This window comes from Ursus americanus, chromosome 4 (genome assembly GCF_024610735.1).
Source record: "Ursus americanus isolate L20-20 chromosome 4, mUrsAme1.1.p, whole genome shotgun sequence".
Classification (NCBI taxonomy): Eukaryota; Metazoa; Chordata; class Mammalia; order Carnivora; family Ursidae; genus Ursus; species Ursus americanus.
Window position 1 is genome coordinate 44,126,664 of NC_142130.1, and position 27,033 is coordinate 44,153,696.

Consider the following 27,033-nt stretch of genomic DNA (forward strand, 5'->3'; position numbering starts at 1 on the left):
ATTCTCCTAATTATTAATATATAACTTTAGGCAAATGTTTTACTACCTGTAAGATAGGTGTCATAATAATATATTTTTTTTGTTGTGAAGAATAAATGAGTTGAAATATTTAATGTTTTTTTTTTAAGATTTTATTTATTTGAGAGAGAGAGAGAGCACAAGCAGGGGGTGGGCAGGGAGAGGGAGAAGCAGGGAGCCTGATGTGGGGCTCAATCCCAGGACCCCAGGATCATGACCAAGCAGAAGGCAAATGCTTAACTGACTGAGCCACCCAGGTGTCCCTATTTAATGTGTTTTGAACAGCCCCTGGAATATAATAATTTATTGACCAGAAATTGTTATTATTTGCTACCATTGGAGTAGCTACAAAATAATAAAATAAAATAAAATTTTATAATAATAAAAATATCAGTAGTATTTTGGAAATTGAGGAAATTATTGAACAATTGAGGAAATTTGTTTTTCAACAAATACTTAATGTGTGCCTACTATGTACCAGACACTCTGCTAATAAGGGTTAATATACTGAAAAATGTTATTGTGGGGGACGCCTGGGTGGCTCAGTCAGTTAAGCATCTGTCTTTGGCTCAGGTCATGATCCCAGGGTCCTGAGATGGAGCCCCACGTCAGGCTCCCTGCTTAGTGGAGAGCCTGTTTCTCCCTCTCCCTCTGCCACTCCCCCTGCATGTGCACTCTCTCTCTCTGTCAAATAAATAAATAAAATCTTAAAAAAAGAAAAGAAAAGAAAAGAAAAATTGTATCTGGGAGAATTATAAAATCATACTTGAGAAATCTTTGGCAGAAACAGTTGAGTGGCAAATAACTGGTCTTTCTAGAGCATATTTGATTTTAATTTTGTTTTCATCTTTCAGGGGAAAAATCATGTAATGAACAACTGTATGTAAAGAGATATTCCATATACACTGTCTCAGCAGGGAATTCATTCGATCTGAAATGCCCTGTGAAATACTGTACTAACAGACCTACTGTGATCTGGTGCAAGATTGAAGGAAAAAGCTGTTTATCTCTTGGGTATAAACTTCAGGGATACACAACTTGGAATGAAAAGGAGAATACTTCAGTTTTTATTCTGCATTTTAGTCACATACTTCCTGGTGACACTGGTTCATACCGCTGTTCTGCAAATTTTTCATCTGGACTTGTTGAAAGCCATTCAGTAACCATTAATGTGACAGGTGAGTTCTACACACCAAGACTATATCATATTTTTTCATCATGTTTTAAGGAAAAGGAGGACCCAGATTCTCAAGTGATTATGTTAGACACTGAAGTCATGTAAATTGGAAAGTTGCCACACTCCTGCAGATTGCAATCTATGTGAGCAAGCGTGTGTGTAAATTTGGGGCGAGGTAGAGAAAAATAGAGAAAAAAATATAATAAAAGTTACTGTTCTTGCCTTTAGAAGGTATAGCATTTATTTGATAAATCCAAAAGTAGATCACTGAAATATGGAAAAAATTATCAAGTGAATACCAATAGTAGTAGACAGCTCTCTGTTTTTTGTCATCTTTTCCTTTTATTTTTTCCTCCACTTACCAGTTCTTGACTTTTACTGATAATAAATCCTTGAAGCTATATTTGTGGTGCTCAGACAATTATACACTTGTTAGTAATTCATAGTTTGCACAGAGAACAAACTGTCCACAAATAACCCTGACTCCCTGATGAGTTTTGAGGATGTTCATAGCTTTAGCTGCCTTCCCAGTCTCTCCTGGAGGACCTCAATAGGCTCAAACATCAGGAGAATAGGTTGAGGTTAAGTTGGGCAAAACCAAACTGAATAAAACATGGAAAGCAAACAGAGAGGAATAGAAGAAAATAAATGAACATGTTTAATTTATGAGAATCCCACATCATACTCCACGGTAAAAGATTGAAAGCTTTTCTTCTTAGAACAGGAAGAAGAGGGGCACCTGGGTGGCTCAGTTGGTTAAGCATCTGCTTTCACCTCTGGTCATGGTTCTGGGGTCCTGGGATCAAGCCCCACATCCAGCCCCATATCCAGCCCCACATTAGGCTCCTTGCACAGCAGGAAGCCTGCTTCTCCCTCTCCCTTTGCCCCTCCCCCTGCTCATGCTCACTCATGTGCTCTCTATCTCAAATAAATAAAGAAAAAAAAATCTTAAGAAAAAAAAAAGAACAGGAAGAAGATGAGGCTGTCTGCTTTTGCCGCTTCTATTCAGCACTGAACTAGAAGTTCTAGCCAGAACACTTAGGCAAGAAAAAAGAAATAAAAGGCATCCAAATTGGAAAGGAAGAAGTGAAACTACATCTATTCACAGATGACATGATTTTATATATAGAAAATCCTTTAAAATCCACAAAAGCTACTAGAGTTAATAGATAAATTCAACGAGGTTGTATGATCAGCTAAAAAAATCAGTGGTATTTCCATACACTAGCAATGAACAATCTGAAAAGGAAATTTAAAAAAATTCTATTTGTAGTGGCCTCAAAAAGAATAAAATAAATTTACCTGGGAGGCTTAAGATTTATACCCTGAACAAAACATGGCTGAAAGAAATTAAAGAAGAGGTAAATAAATGGAAAGACATGCCATAGTCACATTGGAAGACTTAAAAATATTAAAAGACTTAATATTTCCCAGATTGATCTACAGATTCAATATAATTCCCATCAAAATCCCAACAAACTTTTTTTTTTTGCATAGATGAAAAAGCTGATCCTAAAATTCACATACAGTTGCAGTGACCCAAATAACCAAAAAAAAATCTTGCAAAAGAAGAGCAAAGTTGGAGGACTCATACTCCTTCATTTAAAAATTTGCTACAAAACTACAATAATTGAAACAGTGTGGTACTGGCATAAGATAGATATACAGATCAATAAAATAGAATTAAGAATCCAGAATAAATCCATACATCTTTGGTCAATTGACGTTTGTTTAGCTTTTTTTTCTTCCAAGATTTTATTTAAATTCAAGTTTATTACCATATAGTGTAGTATTAGTTTCAGGAATAGGATTTAGTGATTTATCACTTACATATAATACCTAGTGCTTATCACAAGTGCCCTCCTTAATGCCCATCACCCATTTAGCCTATCCCTCCCACCTCCCCACCAGCAACCCTCAGCTTGTTCTCTGTAGTCAAGAGTCTCTGATGGTTTGCCTCCCTCTCTATTATTATCTTATTTTATTTTTCCTTCCCTTCCCTGACGTTAATCTGTTTTGCTTCTTAAAGTCCACATATGAATGAAATCATATGGTATTTGTCATTCTCTGACTGATTTCTTTCACTCTAGTTCCATCTACATCATTGCAAATGGCAAGATTTCATTCTTTTTGATGGCTGAGTAATATTGCATTAAATATATATACCACACCTTCTTTATCCATTCATCAGTCAATGGACATTTGGGCTCTTTCCATAATTTGGCTATTGTTGATAATGCTGCTATAAACATTGGGGCACATGTACCCCTATGAATAAGTTTTTTTATAACCTTTGCATAAATACTAGTAGTGTGATTGCTGGGATGTAGGGTAGTTCTATTTTTAACTTTTTGAGGAACCTCCATACTGTTTTCCAGAGTGGCTGCACCAGTTTGCATTCCCACCAATAGTGTAGGAAGGTTCCCTTTTCTTTGCATCCTCACCAACATCTGTTGTTTCTTGAGTTTTTAATTTTAGCCATTCTGACAGGTGTGAGGTGGTTCAAGATAAAAAGCTTCTGCACAGCAAAAGAAGCAATCAACAAAACTAAAAGGCAGCCTATGGAATGGGAGAAGATATTTGCAAATGACATATCCAATAAAGGGTTAGTATACAAAATTTATGAAGAACTTATCAAACTCAACACCCAAAAAATTAATAATCCAATTAAGAAATGGGAAAAAGACATGAATAGACATTTCTCTAAAGAAGACATACAAATGGCTAACAGACACATGAAAAAATGCTCAACATCACTCATCATCAGGGAAATACAAATCAAAACCACAAGGAGATGGCCACTTGACCTAACAAGGCTGCCAGACGCATTAAGATGGGAAAAAGATAGTTTCTTCAATAAATGATGCTGAGACAATTGGATACCCATTGCAAAAGAATGAATTTGGACCTCTACTTCATATAACATACAAAAATAAGTAAAAAAGGATCAGATATTTCATATAAGAACTAAAATAATAAAATATATGTTTGCATAAAATATTAATACAATGTTTCCTTAAGGAAATCACAGAAGTAGATCTTCGCGATCTTGGATTTGTCAGGTTTTTTTGATATAACATCAAAAGCATAAACACAGAAATAAATAAATTGTACTTCATAAAAATTAAAAACTTTTATACATCAAAGGGCACTATCAAAAGAATGAAAAGATAACCTATGGAATGTAAGAAAATATTTTAAAAATTGTATATCTGATAAGGGACTAGTACCCAGAATATATAAAGAAGTCTTACAACTCAACAACAAACAGATAAGCAACCCAATTAAAATGGGTGAAAGAGTGAATAGACGTTTCTTCAAAGAAAATATATAAATGGCCAATAAGCACATGAAGGAATGCTCAATGTCATTAGTCATTAGGGGAATGCAAATCAAAATCACAATGAGACACTACTTTACACCCACTAGGATTACTAGAATTTTTTTTTAAATGGAAAATAACAAGTGCTGACAAAGATATGGACAAATTGAAACTCTTATACTAGCACTGGTGGTAATGTAAAATGATTAAGCTGCTTTGGAAAAGGTCTGGAAACCTTTCTTTAAAAGGTTAAACATAGTTACCACAAGACCCAGTGATATCCAAGTGAAATGAAAGTATATGTCCACATTAAAACTTGTACATGAATACTTACAGCAGCACTATTCACAAAAAACAAGAAGTGGAAACAATCCAAATGTTCATCAACTGATAAATATGTAAAGAAAATGTGTTATATCCATACAATGGAATATTATTCAGACATAAAAAGGAATGAGGTACTGATATATGTTACAAATAGATGAATCTCAAAAACATTATGCTAATTAAAAGAAGCCAGACACAAAAGATTACTATTGTATGACTGTTTATATGAAATACCCAGAAGAGAAAAATCCATAGAGATAGAAAGTAATTAATGGTTACCAGGAACTGGCAGAAGGGGATAATGGGGAGTAACCACTTAATGTGTATGGAATTTCCTTTGGGGATAATGAAAATGTTCTGAAACTAGATAGTGGTGATGGTTGCACAACTGTGAATGTCTTAAATACCACTGAATTGTATGCTCTCAATGATTAAAATAGTAATAGTTATGTTAATATGTATTTTACCAAGATAAAAAAATACTTGGATCAAAGAATATCACCCTTTAATTAAAAGAAATGAAATGGAGCTTGTTTTGTGGCCCATAAACTGACCTTGAAGATTACTGCAGAAGAGAAGTTTCAAAGAGCTTTGGTGCACTGGCAGCATGTCTGAAATCTACATGCAGACTTAGGCAGTTACTTCTATGGACACCATTCATATGAATGCACACTTTGGAGTTAGTCTTTTAACTTCCTTAAAGTAGCCCAATGAAGGAATCCATTTCAATCCCTTTAAAATCTTTTAAATCACTTTAAGACCTCTGAAAGCAGCCTAGTAAGGGGATGTACAGTACTCTAGAGCTAGCTGCAACCCTCTATTATGAAACCTGGAAGTGTAGAAGGGATTTATGGCAGAGTTATCTGCTTTTGCAAATGTAGGGTCAAAACCAAAACTAATTGCCAGCAACTGTCTGCGCACTGGCTTATAAACCACTTTGGAATGGCAGCTGTGTCTTAAACATCATTGCTTCTCTACAAATAGAAGGCATAGTGTATAGCACATGGTAGGTGCTGAATAAATATTTCTTTATAATTCTTAAATGAATTAAATGACAAAATCTATGCAAAGTGAAACAATTGCCTTTAACAACCTGGAGAAGCTTATATTGAAGATTACGGAAAGAATGCTTTCTGGAGAAAATTGCACTATTAATTCACATGATGAGATATTGAATTTTTAAAGAAGTATTAATTTTTTAACTGGCAAAATAAATGATAAAAATGAGCCAAACTTGCAAAACATTACTCCCAGGATATTAATCATATGATGAAATATACAACAATTAAACACTACTATATTATTTATATAATATTTGTTAATATAATGTATAATAAAATTAAATGCAGTGGCATTGAGTTCACATTCCTTGAAAAAGCTGCCTTCTTGTGTAATTCTCTCTTCCTTCGTGGGAGCCAATCCCCTTCTGTACAAGAGGGAGGAATTTAACCAGTGTCAGGGGCAAGCCAATAATGACTTCTGACATGGAAGTGTCCCAGGGGTGTTACTGTGTCTCCTCTGCCCCATATTGGGGTCATTCCATGGCCACTACAGATGGTTGCACAGTTTGTAAAGTGTGTAAAGGTGCCTGTTCTAAGAATTAAGTTGGGGCTAAAATTAGGATCAATAATCTGTCTCCCTTGGGGAGGAGGGGCCTGAAGAGAAGAAAAGCAAGAGAGGCTGCTTCTCCCTTGATACCTGTGATCCCTGTGCCCTGGGGGGATGCATTTGTTAGGATCATACTGGAAATGAGAGATAAAGATGGAGTGGTGAGAGGGAAAACAACACAGGAGACATGAAGGGCCTTTTAAGTTTCCCTTTGGAGATTTCTAGTCTCCTAATTTCGTACCCTCCTACCTTTCTTATCACTTCGTGAATTCATGCTCCTAACCAGGGGGATTCCCCAGGACTTTGCTTTGGCCTTCTGCTCCTGTCTGTCGGCAACCTTCAGTCTGGGATTGCCTCCCTCCTATAGCTTCATGAGCATCTCAAACCTTCATTATCTTCCCTCCAAATATTCCAATCAACCAAACGGGCTCTGTGTCTTTAGTATTTCCTATTTTGGTCCATTTCAGCCAAATATCTTCCTAATACACTTAATTTGCCTAATAAATTTCTCCCATCATGCCACTTCTCTACTGAGTCTTTGGCAGAGCATCCTCAGTGCTTCCAATGTTGGGCTCGCATTTAACCAGCATTCAAGGCCTTCCACAGTCCATCCCCACCCACCTTTCTGGATTGTTTCTGGACTCCAGTTTGAGTCTCTGCTCTAGCCCAAACAGCCCTACCTGCCATCACATGTCTTCACCATGCTCCTCTCACCATTCATAGGGCATCCATTCATCTGCCTTCACCTACCACAATTCTGCCCTTCCTGTCAAGCCCAGCTCATTTCCCAAGTTCTTAATGAAGCCTTCCAGGGTTCACCCTGGGCAAAGTGATTTCTCTTTTCTAGCACATTTCATGCCATTATGTTCTGTGCCTCTCATTTATCAGACATTTCCTTGTACTGTAGTAATGAGTGGAAATGTTCTTTATCCCATGAAGAATTATAATGTCCTGGGAAGCAGAAACTGTGTCATATTTTTCTGGGTCATCCTTGCTTCCTTCACAAAGGCCAAATTAATTATTTCAGAATTGGCTTTGAACTGGGTATGATGTGGTGAAAACAAACATAATAGGGAAAGAGTCAAAGAAAAATTCCTTTCCTTCTGTACCTGGGAATACTCAGTGAACTGAGTACTGAAGGAGAAAAATATACTCTGAAATTATGTTTAAGGATGATGCTTTTCATAAAAACAATGTGGAGGTATGATAAAAAATATTTCATTTTCTCCCCTTGAAATATCTTTTTTAGGGGCTATTGGGAATTTTCCTGTTTTTGTATCTGACTCTCTTTTCCTTTTTATGTTCAAGTTAAGAATTGGTCCATGAAAAAAAAAAGAATTGGTCCATGTAAGAACAGGGCTGTGACAGAGTCAGGGCTTGGATGCTATTGGGAAAGCAACATTCTCCCAGAATGAAGAAAAATGCTTTGCAAAGCAAAGCACCAGGAGAAAAGTTGACTGAGCTGGGAAACAGTCACTGGAATGTACGTTGGCCGCAACTCCATCCTCCCCAACTTGCCCTTGGTCAGTCCCTGATTAGGAACTTCACAAGGGCAGGTCGTCTTCCTCTCAGCAGAAAAGCAGGGGTGGTATTAGTGGGCAGGAAGTGAGAGGCACCATCTGTTTCAGAATGATACTCAGCATGTCATCAGAAGCATCCTTTCCTTGTGGCTCTCCACACTCACCTGCAGCACCTGCTGAATGAACGTCCTGTTTTTCCAAGCCAGAAGGTGACATACAGGCTGTATTCTATCTTTATACTTAAGTAATAGGAAAGAGGGAATCAAAGCAGACAAAGTTTGTATTTACAGTCTTTCTTCAAGCCTCAAAATAAACCCAGAGACTTATTTTGTGACCATGATCTTGAGGTGATGATTTGCAAATTGTCCAAATTCCTTTGAGCTGGGTTACTGGATTCTGTTAGTGTGCAAATATAGGAGTCCTCTCAGAGATTAGCTCTGACTTTGGACACACCTGAGTATTGTTTTTACAACCAATTTTACTTCTTTATCTTGATTTTCTATTTCAGAATGGACTAGAAATAATTCAGAATACCCTCTGATAAGTAAGTATCAAACTATTCCAATAAAATTAAGCAAAATAGATTATTTGGTGGTTGGAAAAATAATATAAGTTGGATTTTCCTAACTGAGTGGATTTGTTTGTATTAGGTTATCTATGTGGGAACTTTCGTCCCTGTTTCTATCCATACCCTTCCCCCAGACAGCTGTGTCTGTCATCGTTGGTAATGACTTGGCTGCTGTCCTAACCCAAGCAGCAGCTGCAGCGTAAACAATGCCACGTTTGTTACCAGTCTGAATTACCTAACCGCTGTTTGCCCAGCCTCAATAGTCCTGACCACCTTTACCTCAAACTAAGCACATGCGGAAGCAAACAGATAATGAGGTTATTATTTAGGAATAAAAATTTCCTGCATAAAAAAATTTAACATATATACAAAATTAATGATGTGTGATGCATTCTGATATTTTCCTATTTGGCTGCGACTGTTTCTAACGTTTTTTGTGATCTATTAAATTGTTTCATGACTTGTCAGTGAGTTGCAACCTACCACGGGCAAACAGAATTTAAGGCATGTTAACATTGATCATAGCAATGAGCACTGGTTGTATGCCCAGCAAAGCGTATTTGGTGATAACAAAGGTATCTTGAGATAAGAAGAGTACTTAGTATTTGGAGGTCCCAACGAGTTATGAGACAACAAAAAGCCTTTGTGTTAAAGAAACTGGAATTTAGTATCAGAAACATGTTGGCTTGAGTCCCAACTGCAACTCACTAGCTATCTGACCTTGGCCAAACCTTGGAACAATAATACTTTTATCAAGGCATGAAATTGGATAAAAATAATGGCTTCCTTACTTTCCTTTAGGGGTGAATATGAGAGTTAAGTAAGACCGTGTCAATGAAAGAGTTAGGTGAAGTGCTTGCTGAGAGCTGTTATGGGTATTGTTTTAGAGGGTATTGTTTTAGAGGGGATTAACCCTAGCAGAATAAAAAATTCTTACAAAAAAATGAATTATAACCCAGAGCCACCCACATATGCTCATCAATAAAGAAAGGGTGAGTGAGAACACTGAGGCCCAGTGTTCTTGGGGAAGGCCTCTGCAAGAGAAAGAGAAGCATCAGCTGGAAATCTTTCATTTAAGTTGTAACAGTGCAGAAGTTATTACCGATCCTATTATATCTCCAACTTCCTGTCTTTAACATTGACTCACATTTCAGATACAACCGGTGCCTCAGGACCACCCTCCACAGAAGGGACGGATGAAAGACAATGGATGCTTTATAGTTTGCTTCCTTTGGGGGCATTGCTTCTGCTCATTACTGGTTTCTACCTATTCTGCTGCCTTAGAAGGCACCAAGGTGGGTTCCATCTTCCAGCTGCTGCTATGTGCCACACATTTGAGGTTCAGTTACTAGAGCTGATTAATTTTTAGTTGGTTCCTGTTGTTTTCTTTCCCAATATTCTGCGAGGAACCACGGATCATGATTTCCTCAGGGACAACTCATCCTTCCACCAAAAAGCCAGATGAATTAATTCAGGTCCCTTCCTGTCATGGTGAGGCACGGTCACCACAGCACCGTGCTCCAGGCAGGGGTTGTGATAAGGAGGGCACATGGCTGGGACTTACCCATTCTCCTTGTGTCAATCTTAAGTTTACGAGACAAGCAGCTCTTCTAAACTTTAAGGGTATTGAGAGGGAGGTTGAAATAATCTCTCAGGTTAACATGTCTGATTTGAATTCGTCTCATTCTCTTTTTCACAATCATACCACATCATGCCAATCATACACACCCTTATCTAAACGAAGACCAAATGTCCCCAAAGGAAAGTCCTATGTCTGTATTTTCTGATACCATCACAAACACATCACCCAAAAATAATGCACTTGAAAAATGTGGGTTTGGCTAGGATAGGAGAGGTATGACATCTTAGAGGCAATTTCTTTCTTTCTGCTTTTCTAAGAATTCATTCAGAGTCATGAACAGACACTTAGTCACAATAAGAGAGAAATGTGTGGAGAATTCTGATGTAGCTCTAATCCGAAACGCCCCAGCTCTCTCTCTCTCTTTATTGTTCCCTCTCTGCCATCTCCTCCCACCCTTTGCCACACTGGCAGCCACAGCGTAGCTACAGAAGTGAAGCTAGACAGAGCATCCCTTATTTCTGCCACAAGAGAAATCTTTGTCTGGGCAAAAGTGCTTCTGGTGTTTTGTGGTAAGGACTTCCGGAGCCCAGAACCTTCTCAGAATACTGAGGGAATCCTCTGTAACCCCAACTTCACATCTGCAACTCCAAGACTCTTTCCATAGTCCCTCCCCAGCTTTCACCATCTTTCTTGAGGCTGCTTCAGAAAACTTTAGAAAAAGAGGCAGGGATAAATCCTTTGACCTACCACATCTGGAGTGAACTGGGCCATTGGAGATCCTGGCCCATGTAGGTGAGGGGACAGCAGTGTGTCTGACATCGAGTATAGACTATCCCCAGAACAAGGATTTCCAACGTGTTTAAAGTGATGTACTAGATCCTGCCCCTTCTTCTTGGACATGCCGTAGGGCTCTCTGGAGTAAGAAGCAAAGAACCAGTGAACAAAGTGAGCAGCGTGAATGCACACAAACTGAGGTGTATGCGCCTTGCTGGTCACAGCAAATAAGCCCAAACTAATAATAACACTGCCACTGGCATGCAGGTGGGGACGCATCCCACTTCTGCTCTAGACACTGCAGATTCCAGAACCCATACTCTTACAGGGAATTGGGGAAGAATTTTGTGTTGTTCTTTACCCTTCTTGGTTTCTTATTATTTTTATTTCTTATTTTTCTTTTTTGATTCCAGCAGAACAAAAGAAGCCTTCTGATACAGCAGGAAGGGAAATTAACCTGGTATGTTCTATGTATCTGTTAAAACAAATGCGCTCTATGTTCTACCATGTTCATCATAATATATTATTTTAAATTTAATAAGGCTATGTAACACTCACCCTGTGCGGGGAACTGTCCAAATGCTCTCTATGTATCGACTTGCTTTAAAAAAATTGTGTTTATTTTACATTTACCTCCATCTGCAGCAAAGATTCTTCAGGATTAACAAGACTCACAATAAGTGGCCTTTTGGAAGGGCATGAGTGGCCGTGTAGACCCGAAGTAGAAGAGTCAGAGACTGGATTATAGAACCTTGGCTCTGCTCTTGCCCTATTATGTAACTTCAGGCTATTCATTTATTCTTACAAAAAATACCTTAAAGTCTTTCTGGAAGAGAATTGAGAGTTAATGAAAGAATGAACCGTAAATTAACTCATAAAATAATGTGTGATTTCTTCCTAGATCACTCGCAGATAAAGAAGCCTGACCAGAAGTCTAGTTATTTTGCAAAAGTCTTTCATAATGTGTGTGGGCTCATCAAGGAAGAGACCTCCCAGGCAAAGCCAGGGCATTTCGGAGGCAGAGCCAAGTTTTCTTACAAGTTCTTGGACTATAAACTTAGGCTTTTTTATTTGGGTTCAATGTTGTGTAAATATTGGAACTCAAAAAAAAAGCAAAATGAGGCAATACATTTCTGAAAACATTTTATGAAGTTCTTTAGTTAAAAGCAAATAGTCATAAATGAGGTACAGCAAAGGAACTTGTGTGTGTGTGTGCATGTTCCAGGGTGTAAGGGTAGATAAAGACATAGTAAACTTCTCAAAAGTTCCAGAAGTGCCAAAGGCAGATATAGCCAATAATTTTACATATAATACTAAATGACACTCATCATCCCCCAACAGGTTGCCCATTTTTAAATCAAACCAAATGCATTCAATTTCGTAAACTTGCATGAAGTTTTTAGTAAGTGGCAGTAGGCAACATTGTGTTGGGTGCTAACATTTTGTTTCCTCAAGTAGGAAAATTCTCTTAAATGTCGTTTTCTTTCTTCCTATAGTGAACACCAATGAATTGCATTCTGTTACAATCAGGACTGAGATCTATGAAACCATTTAAAATGATAATCTAAATAGTTTCTTGTTTGAGTTAAGCCCAGTTTGGTTAAAATGTCGTATTTCTTCCTGTGTAGCCTGGACAAATTATTTATGAGCTGAAGTTGAATTCAAGAGGGATTCTGTGTGTGTGTAATTATTTGGGAATTTTGTTTTAAGATGTCTGTGTCTTTCACATGAATTCAGAGCTTTGTGCTATTTGAGTTGGCCAACACTTCAGAAAATAAAGTGATGTCATATTAGATCCTTGAGACGAAAGCTTTCTTAGGAAGGGACTTACATTAGAACCAGTGGAATAGAAATCCAAAGGAGCAGGGCACCTGGGTGGCTCAGTCGTTGAGCATCTGCCTTTGGCTCAGGGCGTGATCTCAAGGTCCTGGGATCGAGCCCCACATCGGGCTTCTTGCTCTGCTGAGAAGCCTGCTTCTTCTTCTCCCACTCCCCCTGCTTATATTTCCTCTCTCACTGGCTGTCTCTCTCTCTCTCTCTGTCAAATAAATAAATAAAATCTTAAAAAAAAAAAAAAAGAAGAAGAAAAAAAAAGAAATACAAAGGAGAGAAAGGAACTGGTAAAAACATGGCAGGTACATATGAAAGACAAGGTTTTCGTCTTAATCCATAATGGTCCCTGGAGGGTAAACATACTTGATTACTAAAAAACACTCAGCTATGTATTTTTTTAAGTGCTTTGTAAACTGTAAAATGCCATACAAATATAGAGTAGGAGCGCTGCTTTGGTGTTTGTCATCTCTATCGACCACAGTATGGCACACCAGCTTGTGGCATCTACCCCTTTGCTGAGGTGCCACAGGGTATGGTCAGCCACAGAGCACCATGTTTTCTTTAGCCTCTTTCATATTAATTAAGTTTTCCATGGAAACCAGCCATCTTTTGGGAAGACAGCCAGGTAATTGAGTTGACAGACATATATATTGTCTGCACAACAGGGATCTTGTTGATATATTGAGGATTTATGGCTATTTATTAGGTCATGTGACAATTTTCTTCTTCAGTGCTTCTCTGGAGACTAACCAGGCTTCTTCGAGTGGAGGTTGGGGCACTTTTCAGCTGAGCCAAGAGACTGGGAAGGGTAAAGAGATTCCTGCTTCGTTCAATCATTCAGTCTTAGTGTTATTTCCTGGGCAGCCACCTCATTGGAGGGAAGCGGAATACTCAGCAGCTAATGCTTAGCTTCTCGGGATAGGGCCAGACATGCACTTGTGGTAGAATTCTGCCAAGGAGGAGTAGGAGATATACTACTTCATATATAAAATGGGGACGACAAAGGACCTGACAAGGCATGTAGACTGTCAAAGACTGCGGACTTGATGCCTTCAAGGAGTTAGGCCAAACTTCAAGAATATAAATTGATTGACAAAACTGGTATATACAAATTGAAATAACAACTCTTAGCATTAAAATGGTATCTTCATTTTTACCAGGTAAGTTTCTTGTATAGCTAGAAGTGTTCTGTGACTTCAAAAGTGACTAATAAAAAAGCACAAAATAACTACTTGGGAGGAACATAGTGGTCCTAAGCCTTTCATCTTTTAACAAGTAAGAATCTGCTAAAGATGTAGGTGTCAGCAGCAAATGTGAGGAAGAGTAAATTATTTCTGTTGGTGTATTGATTCAATTTAGCATATACTCATAGTTTGCTAACTGAATGCACTATTGCATCCTTAGGTGGTAGTTAAAACAATCTTCTTTTCTCTTATAGGTTGATATTCCCCAGCCCTTTAGGAGTGAGCAAACTGAAGTGGGAACCAGGCAAAATCCCCAAACCCTGCCACCAGAAACTAGTACTTATGATAATGAGCCCTGGTTCAGGGTCCAGGAAGAGTCTGAAGTTTATTCTAACCCATGTCTGGAGGAAAACAAGCAGAGCGTTGTTTATGCCTCCCTGAACCATTCTGTCATTGGAATAAACCCCAGACAAGCAAGGAATATGAAAGAAGCACCTACAGAATATGCAGCCATATGTGTGAGGAGTTAAATTTGGTCTTAACCTCCAACCAGTGATCACTGAATGATCAGCATGTCAACACCATTATCTGAGTCCAACAAAACGTCAAATTATATTTTTCGACCTGAGAAGCTTCACTTCAAGGAGGTTCATGTTGGTGCTTGGGTCTTTAGGGTCCATAGGACAAATAACTAAAATTTCTCCCAAAAAATTGTGAGGGAACTTTTTTATATTATAGCCTTGAACAACAGCACAAAAAGCCTTCCCTCCAAAACTGACTAGTATTATCAGTAGCAGGGTAGTAGAACATTTAAACTTAGCTACATTTTACCCAATGTACAAAGTTAGTGTGTTTTTTGGAGGGTAAGAGACACATGTAGGCAAGAGAGATTTGTGTTGTCTGGATTAGTTCACTACACTCTCCTGACAAAGAAAGAATGTTCCAATTTGACTAACCGTCAACCAAGTAATGATAGTATGTTTATTTCTGGCCATTCTTCCATGATGAGAAATTTTCCTCTGTCAATCTCATACTGGGGTTTCTTAAATGTAAAGAAGAAATCATTTTAGACTTGATATATGAAAAGAATGGAAAGAATAAATGGTGCAATACAGATGTAGAACACACCAACTAATGTAGAGCAGATGTTCCTCATCCCCGACATGGTTTTACCGACCCTGTTACACTGCTGAGCCAACACAGGTGGGAACGGAGCTATTAATGTGTGGTGCATTTATAAACAAAGTTGTGATTCAGTGTTTGGGTCACATGGACTAATGTATATAAATGTGACATAATGCTGCTAAGTTAATATCCTTGGGGGTGTCTAAATAACCATAAAAATCAGTGAAAATAAGTATCGTCCAGCAAGTGCAGATTGATAACTTAAACTGCCTCATGGTTGACCTGAGAGCAAATGAAAAGCGCAGTTAATGGAATAGAGAAAAGTCTGGAATATTTAGTTGGCCAGTACAGATCACCGTACTTTCATTAAGCACATCTGTATCTTGCTGCTCTTCTTACTAAGGAATCAGGGCAAATCATATATAACGAAGTGGTACGGCTTCATAACAATTCATTTTAATGTGCTATAGTTGCAGCCACTTGAGTACAGCAAGAGGAGATGGTTTCAAAGTTTCTGAATTTCCAGAGTACTTGAGTCTAATTATTTCAAAAATAGCCTACAACTTTATTCAACAGCTTGAGGCTATTAGGATTCTCAGGTGCTGCTACTAAATAAAGCAGTACACCTCATACCAAGTGGACAGCAGAGGTTGGGATCCATTTGAACAAATAGGTGAGCTGCTGCACAAATGAATGTGTGTGTGGGTGTGTGTGTGTGTGTAGAAGGAAGACTAGGTGACTTACAGAAATGGTAAAAAGAGAAACTGACAAAATTGACATTCCATTTCAGTTTCCTAAAAAGTTCAGAATACTAGAGCAAATGGACCATTAAAGAAAATGTATGAAAATAACATTTGAAATTAGGAGGATGGAAGTATGATATCCCATAAAGATAAAACTAGGATTTTGTGGTGGAGCTTTTCTTCTGTAACAACACTGGCCTTAAGCTTTTGCCCCTTAGATTGGGATTGTGGGTATTGCTTTAGAGTCACTGTTATCAAGCCAGTGCGATAGCGCCGTACCTGGAATTTTGAGCAACTCGTTCTAGGTAGGCTCTTTCAGCCAAGCTGCATTTATAAGCAACTACGTACAAAAGATATATTAGAATAACTGTTTGCGGTATTCTTAAATATAGAAACAGGAAGTATGGGGAGGATACATTTAGCTGCCCTTATCAGATAAACACACAGCTGAACAGTTCCTTCATAATTTTCTTAAATTTAAGCAACAAAATATTTCTGTCTATTGTTTAGGATATTCCTAGCATGTCTTATGGTAAAGATAATGTTGATAATGATTTCACCTCTACAAATGATTTATTCTTACATTTGTACCATGCTGCCCAAATCCCAAATCACTTATGTTTTTACTGCTTCTTAATAAAAGGTGTCAGAATTATATAGGTATTTCCCAAATAAATCTATTTCAGTATTATTTGCATGGCTTATTTCCTTAATAATAAGGTAATGAATAGTAAAGTTATTAAAACTTATTTGGAATCAACTTGGTATTAGCTTTTGTACTAAAAAAATGTGAAGACATGAAGTAGAAAAGTGATTCTCAAGCTTTATGGTACTTAAAAACAGCCTCGAGAACTTGATAAACTGCAGATTACCAACTCCTAGCACTAAGAAATTCTCGTTCAGAAGATCCAGAATATATGCTCTACAATCTTCACCATTGAAAGACACCCCAGATTATTTAATTCAGGTTTCCCAGTGTAGAGGCCAGTTTGGTATATGAGGTTTATTTGATCAGTTTTGCCTACCAATCAAGACTTTTTAGGCCCCAGAATTCTCTGGCCAGATTCTTTCTTTCTCTCTCTCTCTCTCTCTCTCTCTCTCTCTCTCTCTGTGTGTGTGTGTGTGTGTGTGTTTTAAGAGCAGTTTTGGGTTCAATAAAGGTGAGTGGAAAGTACAAAGAATGCCCATGCATTCCCTGCCCCTGTGCACACACAGCTTCCTCCATCATCAACATCCTGCACCAGAGTGGTACGTGGTACATTTGTTACAATCAAGGAAACAACATGGACGCATCCTTATCAACTGAAGTCCATCGTTTACATTAGGGTTTACTCTTGGTGTTTTAATTCTGTGGGTTTTGACAAATGTATGGTGACATGTATCCTTTATTATAGTAGTATACAGAATAGTTTCACCTCCCTAAAACTCTTCTGTGCTCTACCATCCTTCCCTCCCCCCAAACTCCTGGCAATCACTGATGCTTTCACTGTCTCCATAGTTTTGCCTTTTCCAGAATGTCATATAGTTGGAACCATATGTAGCCTTTGACTTCTTACACTTAATGATATGCATTTAAGGTTCTTCCATGTCTATTTGTGTCTTGATAGCTCATTTCTTTTTAGCACTGAATAATATCCCATTGTCTGGATGTAACACAGTTTATCCATTCACCTACTGGAGGACATCTGGATTGTTTCCAGAAGTTGGCAATTATGATTAAAGTTGCTACAGTTGTCCCTGGGCAGGTTTTTGTGTAGACATCAGTTTTCAACTCATTTGAGCAAATACCAAGGAACATGATTGCTGGATCATATGGTAAGAATATGTTTAGTTTTGGAAGAAACTGTCAAAATGCTTTCCAAAGTGACTGTATCATTCTGCATTCCCATTAGCAATGTACGAGAGTTCCTGTTCCTCCACATCCTCATTGGCATTTGGTGTTGTCAGTGTTCTGGATTTTGTCCATTTTAATAGGCGTATAGTAATATCTCTTTGTCTTAGTTTGCAATTTCCTATTAACATATGATGTTGATCATCTTTTTATATTCTGATTTGCTACCCATGTATCTTCTTGGTGAGGTATCTATTCAGGTCTTTTACCCATTTTTTAAACTCGGATGCTCGTCTGTTTATTGTTGAGTTTTAAGAGTTATTTGTATAGTTTGGATAATAATCTTTTATCAGTTATGGCTTGTGCAACTATATTCTCCCAAGTTTATGGCTTGTGTTTTCATTCTTTTAATGGACATCATTTATAGCATTTATTTGTTATGTTTGCTGCCATGTTAGACTCTGGGCTTCTTATGAGTCAGGATTAGGTTACATTTATCTTTAGTTTCTTATCCCAGTGTATAAGAATACAGCACACAGTATAATTAAATAATGTTTAAAGAATGCATGATATTGTTTGTGAAACAGGTCATCTAATCCCTTGCTACTTAAAGGATGGTCCTCAAACTGGTAGCATGGGCATCCCTGGAGAGTTGTTAGAAATGTAGAATTTCGGTCTTCACCTACTAAATAAAATCCTGCGTTTTTCACAAGAAACTCAGATGATGTGTAAAGCTTAGCTTTTATGAACCCACATCTCCCCACCAGGAGTCAGGTGTGGCAGGAAGCCAAGTCATTCATGACAGACTCATTTGGAAAGTTCTATTTTAGGCAGGAACAGGAAGAGCCTCACCACCCAGCCCAGAAAGTAAAAATGGTAAGTGAGAAAGAAAACATTACTACTTTAAAGAATGTTTGCCTTGAATTTGAGAACACAGGAACTGAAAATCCTGTGTTAGAAATCAAGTTACAGGTTCAAAAGCAAGTTCTGGGGATTGATCTTTAAAATCAGGCCTTATTCTGAAGTTAGTCAGGGTAAACATTCCATGGGAATCGCTTTATCTGCAAACAATCTATGACCACATAGTAGGCACCTACTAGTTTGTTAGGTTCTGAAGTGACATGGTTGAGAAAGATTCCATTACTCTCATCACTGCTTATAGCATAGATGAATGAGGTAGAAACTGAACAAAAAATATAATCTGGTAGCTGAATTTTTCTCAGTCCTGTGTCTCTACAGGTCCTTGACCAATTGAAACATAAAGAAGTCAGATTGGGGAAAAGATTAACATTAATGGTAATGGTAAATTGGTAAGCATGGCTTGAGTCCAAAGACAGCATAAGTTTCCTACCAGTTCTTCCACTTAAATCCTGCTTGCTTCTGGGACTTATTTATAGGAAGAGCTGGTTTAAAAAGAGATACCCAACCAGCCATGTGGGAGATGTCAGTCTCTCTCAAACTTCCCTAATTGCAAATGAATGAGAGCCAGGGATGTGATGACAGCCTCCTTTGCCTTGAATGCCAGGGCTCCTTCCCAAGGTTAACACAGTTAAAAGAGTGAGAGGTTCTGTCCATCTCTCCAGTCAGTTAAATCGATGCTCTTTCTATAAAGAGAAGTCTGCAAGAGGGTAGATCAGCGGAAGACTCTATTTCAGAAGTTAAAGTAAGAATGGGAGGCAAGAAAAAGAATGATTTTCTCCTAATTTTGGTAAGTACTTGATGGGTGTTAAGTTACTAGAGGAAGTGACAAGATATGAGCCAAATTTTAGCTGTAATTGTCATCTAAAAAGCATATAGGTCGTTACAAAGTGCTTTCTGTATATTATACAAAGCATTTTATGCACTGTGAGAGCTCAGTTGCAGCTATTTTTTCTTTATCCTTCTTGGTTGGTCAAGATGTGTGTAACTAACATGCTGATATGGCCATACACTTTATTTTTGTTTTAGACAATATCATTATAAATCTATTCAAGTTTTAATCAAAGTTTGACATTGATAAATAATTTTACTTGAGGTTAAAAAAAGGAGGGTCAGGATTGGCTAGGATTTCATTAGGTTAGAAACCTCCAACTCTCTCAAACTACCTTAAAATGGCTAAAAATGATAATAACACCAAACTGGACAACCACAGGTTGAATTGTTTTTCAAACTGGGAATTTGTGTTTTCTTTGAGTGACACTCTATGTAGAGATTGGAAAAGATGGGATATCAAATTTTATTTGAGTGATAATAATGTTCAGTATGTCTCTCAAATTAAGAAGTGTAAATTAAATAATATTATCATGAATATCTTCTAAGGAAGTAATCCAAGTAAAGTTGATTCATAGTGGAGCTATAGGCTATAGGTTGACTGCTATATTAAATTGAGTCTTGTGCTCCAGGGCTTTCTATGGCCCATAACCAAGCATTAATAATCACTAGATAATATTTTACTTCTTATAATTCTTGATGATCTCTTGACAATAATAATGTTTATCCTAGCAGACATTCATTATTTATTGAGTACTTGAGCATTGTTCTAAGCCTTTTAAATGTATGACTTGCTCAACTCACACAATTGCCTTATGGAGTAGGCAGTTGTTGTGCTCATTCCACTGATCAGAAAACTGAGGCACATAATGGTCAAGTAACATGTCCAAGTTTACAGGGCTAATAAGTATTAGAATCTGAATTGCAACCCAGCAGTCTGATTCCAGAGCCCATGTTCTTACTGCAGCGTCAACTCAAAGAGCAGTGGAGAAGGATTTGGGCTGTTCTGGACTCTGATTCCTTAGATCTGTCTGCTAAAGCTGACTCAGAAATGTTGGATTAATCCCTGTAATCCCTATGTTACCTTGCATAGCCCGGCAATGCTTTCAGTTCCCAGTTATCAGTTCTGGGCCATTGAGAGAAGAAAGAAATTATACTGGGCAAGGATCTCAGACTACAGTGGAGAGAATTGTACAGATGCTGATGTCAAGGACAGTTCATAAAATGATCATCAGGGTAAGTACACAAAGGAGGATACAAAAATGGACAGGCTATAATGAAGATGTCAGTAATCCAAGTAACAGTGACCAGAGACTAGGCATGGGGTAGAAGACTAGCACAGGGCCTGGCAGCATGAATCCAGTTGGATCTGAGCCAATTGCATTTGAATACAGGAGTCTCTAACATTGGTCTTACTCAGGCCTGGTCCCAGAGCGGGTTGGGCATAAAACCGAAGATAAAGACAAGTATGCAGACTTGTGTGAAATTGAGGAATTAGAGAATTTGGAGGTTGCTGGCAACAGTGACGGGGACAGATATGGGGCTTGGGCAGACCTGACTTTTCTCATCACAGCTGCATCTCCCCTCCCCCTGAGAAACATCAATGTGTTAGAAAAACTAATCAGACAAACAGTGATGAAGCAAAGAAAAAAAAGGCCCAGATGCTCAGGAGTAAAATCATCAGACTCCAAAATTTCAGTTAAGGTAAGTCTCACTACGCCTTAGTTATAAAAGCACCCTAATGGCCTTGGGGAAATCAGAAGGTGTCCCATTTGCTAAAACCCACATATCACAAAATGTCCTAGTTGTAATCTCTTTTAGCTGACTTTTTAAAATATGCTGACCTCATGGTATATGATTCTCCAGGAGGCCAGAACAACCTCTGAATTCAAACCGCCTGCTGGGCTGTGTTGTGTGTGGAATGCACTGCCCTATTCTGCATTGCAAGTGTCTCCAGTGCCGTACAGCATGTAGTGGGTGTGACGTATCTACACACATAGGCACATACACGCATACAGAGACATAGACATACAAATATACATACATACGTAATTTTGTTAAAAAATGAAAACAAAAAGTAATTTTATCATTTATTAATATAATTTATATGGCTACCTCTTGGTGGGGGAAAAGAACAGTGTAGAAAAGGACGGAAGTGAGACTTTCAGTGACTGTACCTTGGTATAGGGTTTTAACTTTAGAATCACGAAAATCAGTTGCATAGTTAAGTAATAAGAATATATAAAGAAAAAAATGGTCCCAAATTGAAAACAGACTGAATCAAGTTTATGCATCAGGTTGATAACCATGCATGCAGAATAATTACGTCGTGACTTGATCAGTGTTTTAACTATACATCCCCACAGAGATTATAAGAACAGAAAGAACCATATAGGAATTTTAACCTGCATTTGGTATTTTTTCATAGTTACATTGATATTGTTGTTTTAAAGATAAATATGTGGGGGCACCTGGGTGGCTCAGCTGGTTAGGTGACCGGCTCTTGATCTCAACTCAGATCTCGATCTCACAGTCGTGAGTTCAAGCCCTGCATTGGGCTCCACACTGGGCATGGAGCCTACTTAAAATTAATTAATTAATTAATTAATTTAAAAAAATAAATATGTGGATAATATAGGATAAAGCAAATATATAACTATGTTAATATATTTAGAAATAAAGCTTCCTTATACAACAAAATTTAACACAACAATAAAATTAAAGATGTTCAGAATCCTGAAATCCAAGTTTTGAGTTGGAAGTCTAAGCATAAATTCATGATTTTTTTCTGTTAAAAACTATTTCAAATCTGACTACTGAAACAAAGCAACATGAGAAATATGTGGATAAATATAAAACACATTTGAAATCCTTTTTTTAATTTCTTTAAAAGATAACTGACTGTTGAAAGAAAAATAATAAAATGAATTTTATAGAATATGAAGAAGTAAAATATAGGGCAGTAACAGCCCAAAGAATAAGTAAGTGGTAAATGGAAGTATAAAAATACAGTGTGATAGGGCCCCTGGGTGGCTCAGTTGGTTAAGCATCTGCCTTTGCTCAGGTCATGATACCAGAGTCCTAGGATCGAGTCCCAGGATCGAGTCCCACAGCGGGCTCTCTGCTCTGCGGGGAGTTTGCTTCTCCCTCTGACCCTCCCTCCTCTGGTGCTTTCTCTCATTCTCTCTCTCTCTCAAATAAATAAATAAAATCTTTTTAAAAATACAGTGTGGTAAGTTAAGGATGAAAATTAAAATCTCTAGAGCAGGGGAGCCTGGGTGGCTCAGTTGTTAAGCGTCTGCCTTCGGCTCAGGGCATGATCCCAGGATCCTGGGATCAAGCCCCGCATCAGGCTCCCTGCCTGCTGGGAGCCTGCTTCTTCCTCTCCCACTCCCCCTGCTTGTGTTCCCTCTCTCGCTGGCTGTCTCTCTCTCTGTCAAATAAATAAATAAAATCTTTAAAAAAATAAAATAAAATAAAATCTCTAGAGCAATCATTAAATATTATTATAATCACTAAATATTATTATTCAATAAATAATTCTAGCAAAAGAGCCAATAAAGGAGATTAAAAATAGAATATTGAATACTCAGTAGAAATCAGGAAAGAAGGAAAAATGGACAGAAAATATGTGGGGCAAGTAAATACAAACATTACGATAGTTAACGTAAGCCCGATTCCAATTAGTAGTCAGAAACTTTCAAATTGAAAAAAAAGCGGGGCTTTACTGTATGCAGTTTAGATCAGATACACTTTAAATAAAACTACATAGGTTAAAAGTAAAAGGGTAGAAAAAGATATCACACGAACATCAATCCCAATAAAGCTAAAAAGGCTGTATCATCATTGAATGTACAACTCAAGATAAGGAGTTTGTCAGAGATAAAGAGCACTTTATAGTAATTTAAGAGTCAGTCTCTCAAGTAAAAAGGATGTTCTAAATGTGTATGAATTTAATAGTTGAGCTTCAAAATACACAAAACAAAAACTGAGAGATTTAGATTAGCAGTAGACAAATCCGCAATTTAAACCTCAGTTGAGAACCCCTGGAATCGACAATAGATCAATGAAATAGAAGAGAGAGCTCACAGGTAGAGAACAAATGAAGTCCTTATATATGAAAATAAAGACTAAGATATCACTGGACCTCCTATATTCCTAGCACTAGGAAAGGCATAGTGAGTCTGCTGGTCTATCAGGTTTGGAATATATTTAATCGACATTGGGGAAGCCATTGAATGGTTTGTGAACAAGGCATTTACTTCAACCTCTGTGAGAATTGCTATAGTCTGAATAGTTGTGTCCCTTCAAATTCATATGTGAAAACCTTCAACCTCAAAGGTAATGATATTAATAGGTGGGACTTTGAGAAGGTGATTAGGTCATGAGGGTGGAGCCCTCCTGAATGAAAGCAATGCTTTATAAGAGAGACCTCAGAGACATCTGTGGCACTTTCCACCTAATGAGGATACAATGGGTAGTCTGCAAGCTGCAGACAGCCCTCACCCAACCATGCTGGCACCCTGATCTTGGACTTCCAGCTTCCAGAACTGTGAGAAATTGTTGCTTATAAGCCACCCAGTTTACGGCATTTTGTTAGAGCAGCTAAAGGATGTTTCATACAAGATAATTATCCCCATTTATATGTATATATTCAACAACAGGAAGTGTCAGATGCCCCTTTCTCGGTAAACCATTTAAACAGAAAAGTGAAAATGATCAGTTCAAAAAGAGTTGTGTTTTTTAAGCCTGAAGAGGAAATAAAATCAATCTGATTGACATATTTGACGTTGGCTGCTCTAGGAGCCAGGCCAGAGCCGCCTTCTACTGAGCCTCTTCTCATTAACATCTATCAGAATGTTCAGCTGGGGATGGTAAAAGAAGGTGGTTTCGCGGATATAAACCGCCATCCGTCTGTACCTTTAGTATTCCTGCTGGGACACATGGGGGGAAAGGAATGGATTTGCCTAAATCTGATGGCTACGTATGTCAGACCATGTAAGTGAACGATTGGACCTCAGACAAACCTAATGCCTGAACTTAAAGGATGATCCTCAGAAGTTGGTCTTGGTTTCACCTGATGGAATTGTCTTGGGGTTGCTTTATACCAGTTGTTTATATATGGTAAGGGGGTAGGCGGATAAGCGAGAAACTGCCTAGAAGACAGGCAGGAGAGGGTACCAAGCTGGTCTTTAGTCTATTCCTGGCTCACAACTCCAACAACCACAAGGATTCCTTCTCAATCTTTGTGGATTTCTTACTCAGAATGGGCAGAATCATCTACAGCTGTATGCCACTATCAAGCAGTTTGCGGGGCTGAGATGCAGGAAGACTACTACATTGTCCCGCGTGTAATGTAACCATCTCTGAGTAATTTATAAGCCTATTAAAAGTATTCAGTGTTCTTTCAGTAGTTGTTTTCTCTTCTGCACTCTGTCTTCCTGGTGTTTGGACATCAATTTAGATTTATTGCTTGGGCAGCTAGACTACTTCTTCCCATATTTTTTTTCCAGTAAGGTAAGTGAGTAGTATAGTTTTTTAATCCATCCACATCTGAGACTGTATTTCTCTTGTCACATAGCTAGATGGTAACTTGGCATTCTTGGATAACTTTTTTTTTTTTCCAAAATGATGCAGCTACTGTTTCATTTGGTTCCAACATTGAACATTATGAACACAGTCTGTTGTAAATACAGTTGTTGTTGTTTTTCTATTTTAGGTAACTTGTTTTTTTCTTTTCCCTGACTAGACAATTGCATAAATTATTTTTCTATCCTTGAAATTCTGAATTTCAAATAGCATATATCCCAACATGTGTCTTCTTTGACTCTACTTCTGAAATCTCAACTAAAATCATGTTTCTTTTTGGATCTCTCCTCCATTTTCTTTATCTTTTGGCTAATAATATTCAGTTCTTTTTCCTTTTTCTTTGAGTTGTGGATAATTAGTTCCACATGTTTTTTAATTCAGTGATGTGGCAATCCTGGTCACTACCTCTGCTTTTTCTTTTTTTTAATTTTAAGTTGAACTTTTATAGAAGTAAAACATTCATACAAGGGGGAAAGGGAGGGGAGTAAGTGAAAAGATTGTTGAATTTGAATTGAATAAGTTTATGTAATCAGCACCCTTTCAACCAAGAGACAGCACATGGCCGGCACACCAGAAACTCCCCTAATGATTCCTCCAAGTAATGTTTCTGCTCCCCAAGGAAACTATCCTGACTTCTAACACCATGTATTAGCTTCAATGCTTTTGAACTTGATATAAATAGAATCACACCGTATATACATTTTAGCTTAATGTCAAGAACTGTAAAAGGTCTGAGATTTTACCTTACCTGCAAGCTGACAAGTTAATCTGCTATAGTTTCATGGGTGCTGTGGGAAGACATGAAATTCCTGGACCAGAAAAAAGGATGTTCTCATTCAGGGCACAGCAAACAACATGAGCATCGGCATATTTGTGTCAGCTCCCTTGCCCCTCAAGCCCCCCAAAGAGGATACGGATAGGCCCACAGGCTGCCTGCACAAACAGTGGGCTGCAGGACCGTAACTCCAAACTGGAGTAGCCGGATCTTCTGGGTAGTAAGCACGCCTGCGCCATGCGCTGGAGGTAGATGTTCTCTCTCTTCCGAGGCTGTTTGCTATACAAATATCCTGGAATAAAGGACCTTGAGAAAGAATCAGAAAAATCCTTTTACTTCTCTTTATCAAAACTTTATCTTCTATGAGAGAAAAAGCTCTAGAAGGTTTCCCTTTGATGGCTGTGTTGACTGAGAAAAAGCTCAACGAACTATAAGAAAAGAAAACGGTCACAACAAACAAAAATGCTTGAAGTGAGTTTAAAGTCTACTTTTTCCCAAGTGGCTTTCTTGGCTCTGCTGTTCTATAGCCGCACATCCTAGAGCATCAGAAGGTGCCTTGGGTTTTGGGCTCGCAGAGGAATAGGAGCATGAGGCTGTGAGGTCTCAGGTGTCCGGAGTCAATGTGGGTCTGATTCAGCTTTCACAGCAGCCAAACCCCAACACCCCAAATCACAGCAGGATATTTGCAAGTTGTCTCTCTTAAACGTCGGATTCATCTTTTTTAAAAACTTAACTGCAGTTATTTAACTGATTCTACAGCTGCTCTTATTGAATTCTGATAGAATTATATTTCCTAAAAGTGTTTTTGAATGTAGATAATTTGTAATTCTTGTGAATATGTTTCCTCTTCGTTGGCTCTGCTAGAATTAAATGATCTATGCATTATATTTTGATTGAGTTAATGAGTCCACTGTTATTTAAATCATAACTAAAATGTGTCATGGCCAGGTGGAGGTATTTGAAACAATAAAGACCATCCATCTAGGCTATGAGTTATTATAAGAAATCTGTAAAAGTAACTTAATATGTACTTCAACAAATTAAAAATAACACACAAAAAAAAACCCTTAAAAAAACAAAAATATCACCTCTACTACCCCAAACCTATTAGTATTTTTATTAGTTTATTAAATTACATTCATAGATTAATTTAGGAGAGCTGACATTTTACAACAATTTCATTTCTTGTTTTGTAATTTCGATTTAATCTATAATTTTGTTTCTGATTTTCTTTGCTGCTTAAAACGGTTTCTAGGGGCACCTGTGTGTCTCAGTCTGTTGAGACTCAGACCCTTGGTTTCGGCTCAG

General features: G+C 37.9%; 1 protein-coding gene across 5 annotated transcripts in view; it reads left to right on the forward strand.

The window, feature by feature from the left end:
• Nucleotides 1-26,784, forward strand: part of BTLA (B and T lymphocyte associated) — a 70,960-nt gene extending 44,176 nt beyond the window's left edge. For 3 of the 5 annotated variants that reach the window (XM_045785201.2, XM_045785200.2, XM_087861620.1), the window contains 5 exons: nucleotides 873-1,196; nucleotides 8,481-8,516; nucleotides 9,695-9,835; nucleotides 11,310-11,356; nucleotides 14,168-26,784. In XM_045785201.2, coding sequence (XP_045641157.2) covers nucleotides 873-1,196; nucleotides 8,481-8,516; nucleotides 9,695-9,835; nucleotides 11,310-11,356; nucleotides 14,168-14,443 — 824 coding nt within the window. In that variant the 3' untranslated portion in view covers nucleotides 14,444-26,784. The remainder of the gene's footprint in view (nucleotides 1-872; nucleotides 1,197-8,480; nucleotides 8,517-9,694; nucleotides 9,836-11,309; nucleotides 11,357-14,167) is intronic. The other 2 variants (XR_015724204.1, XM_045785204.2) reach the window with 2 other exon arrangements.
• Nucleotides 26,785-27,033: the final 249 nt, after the last annotated feature.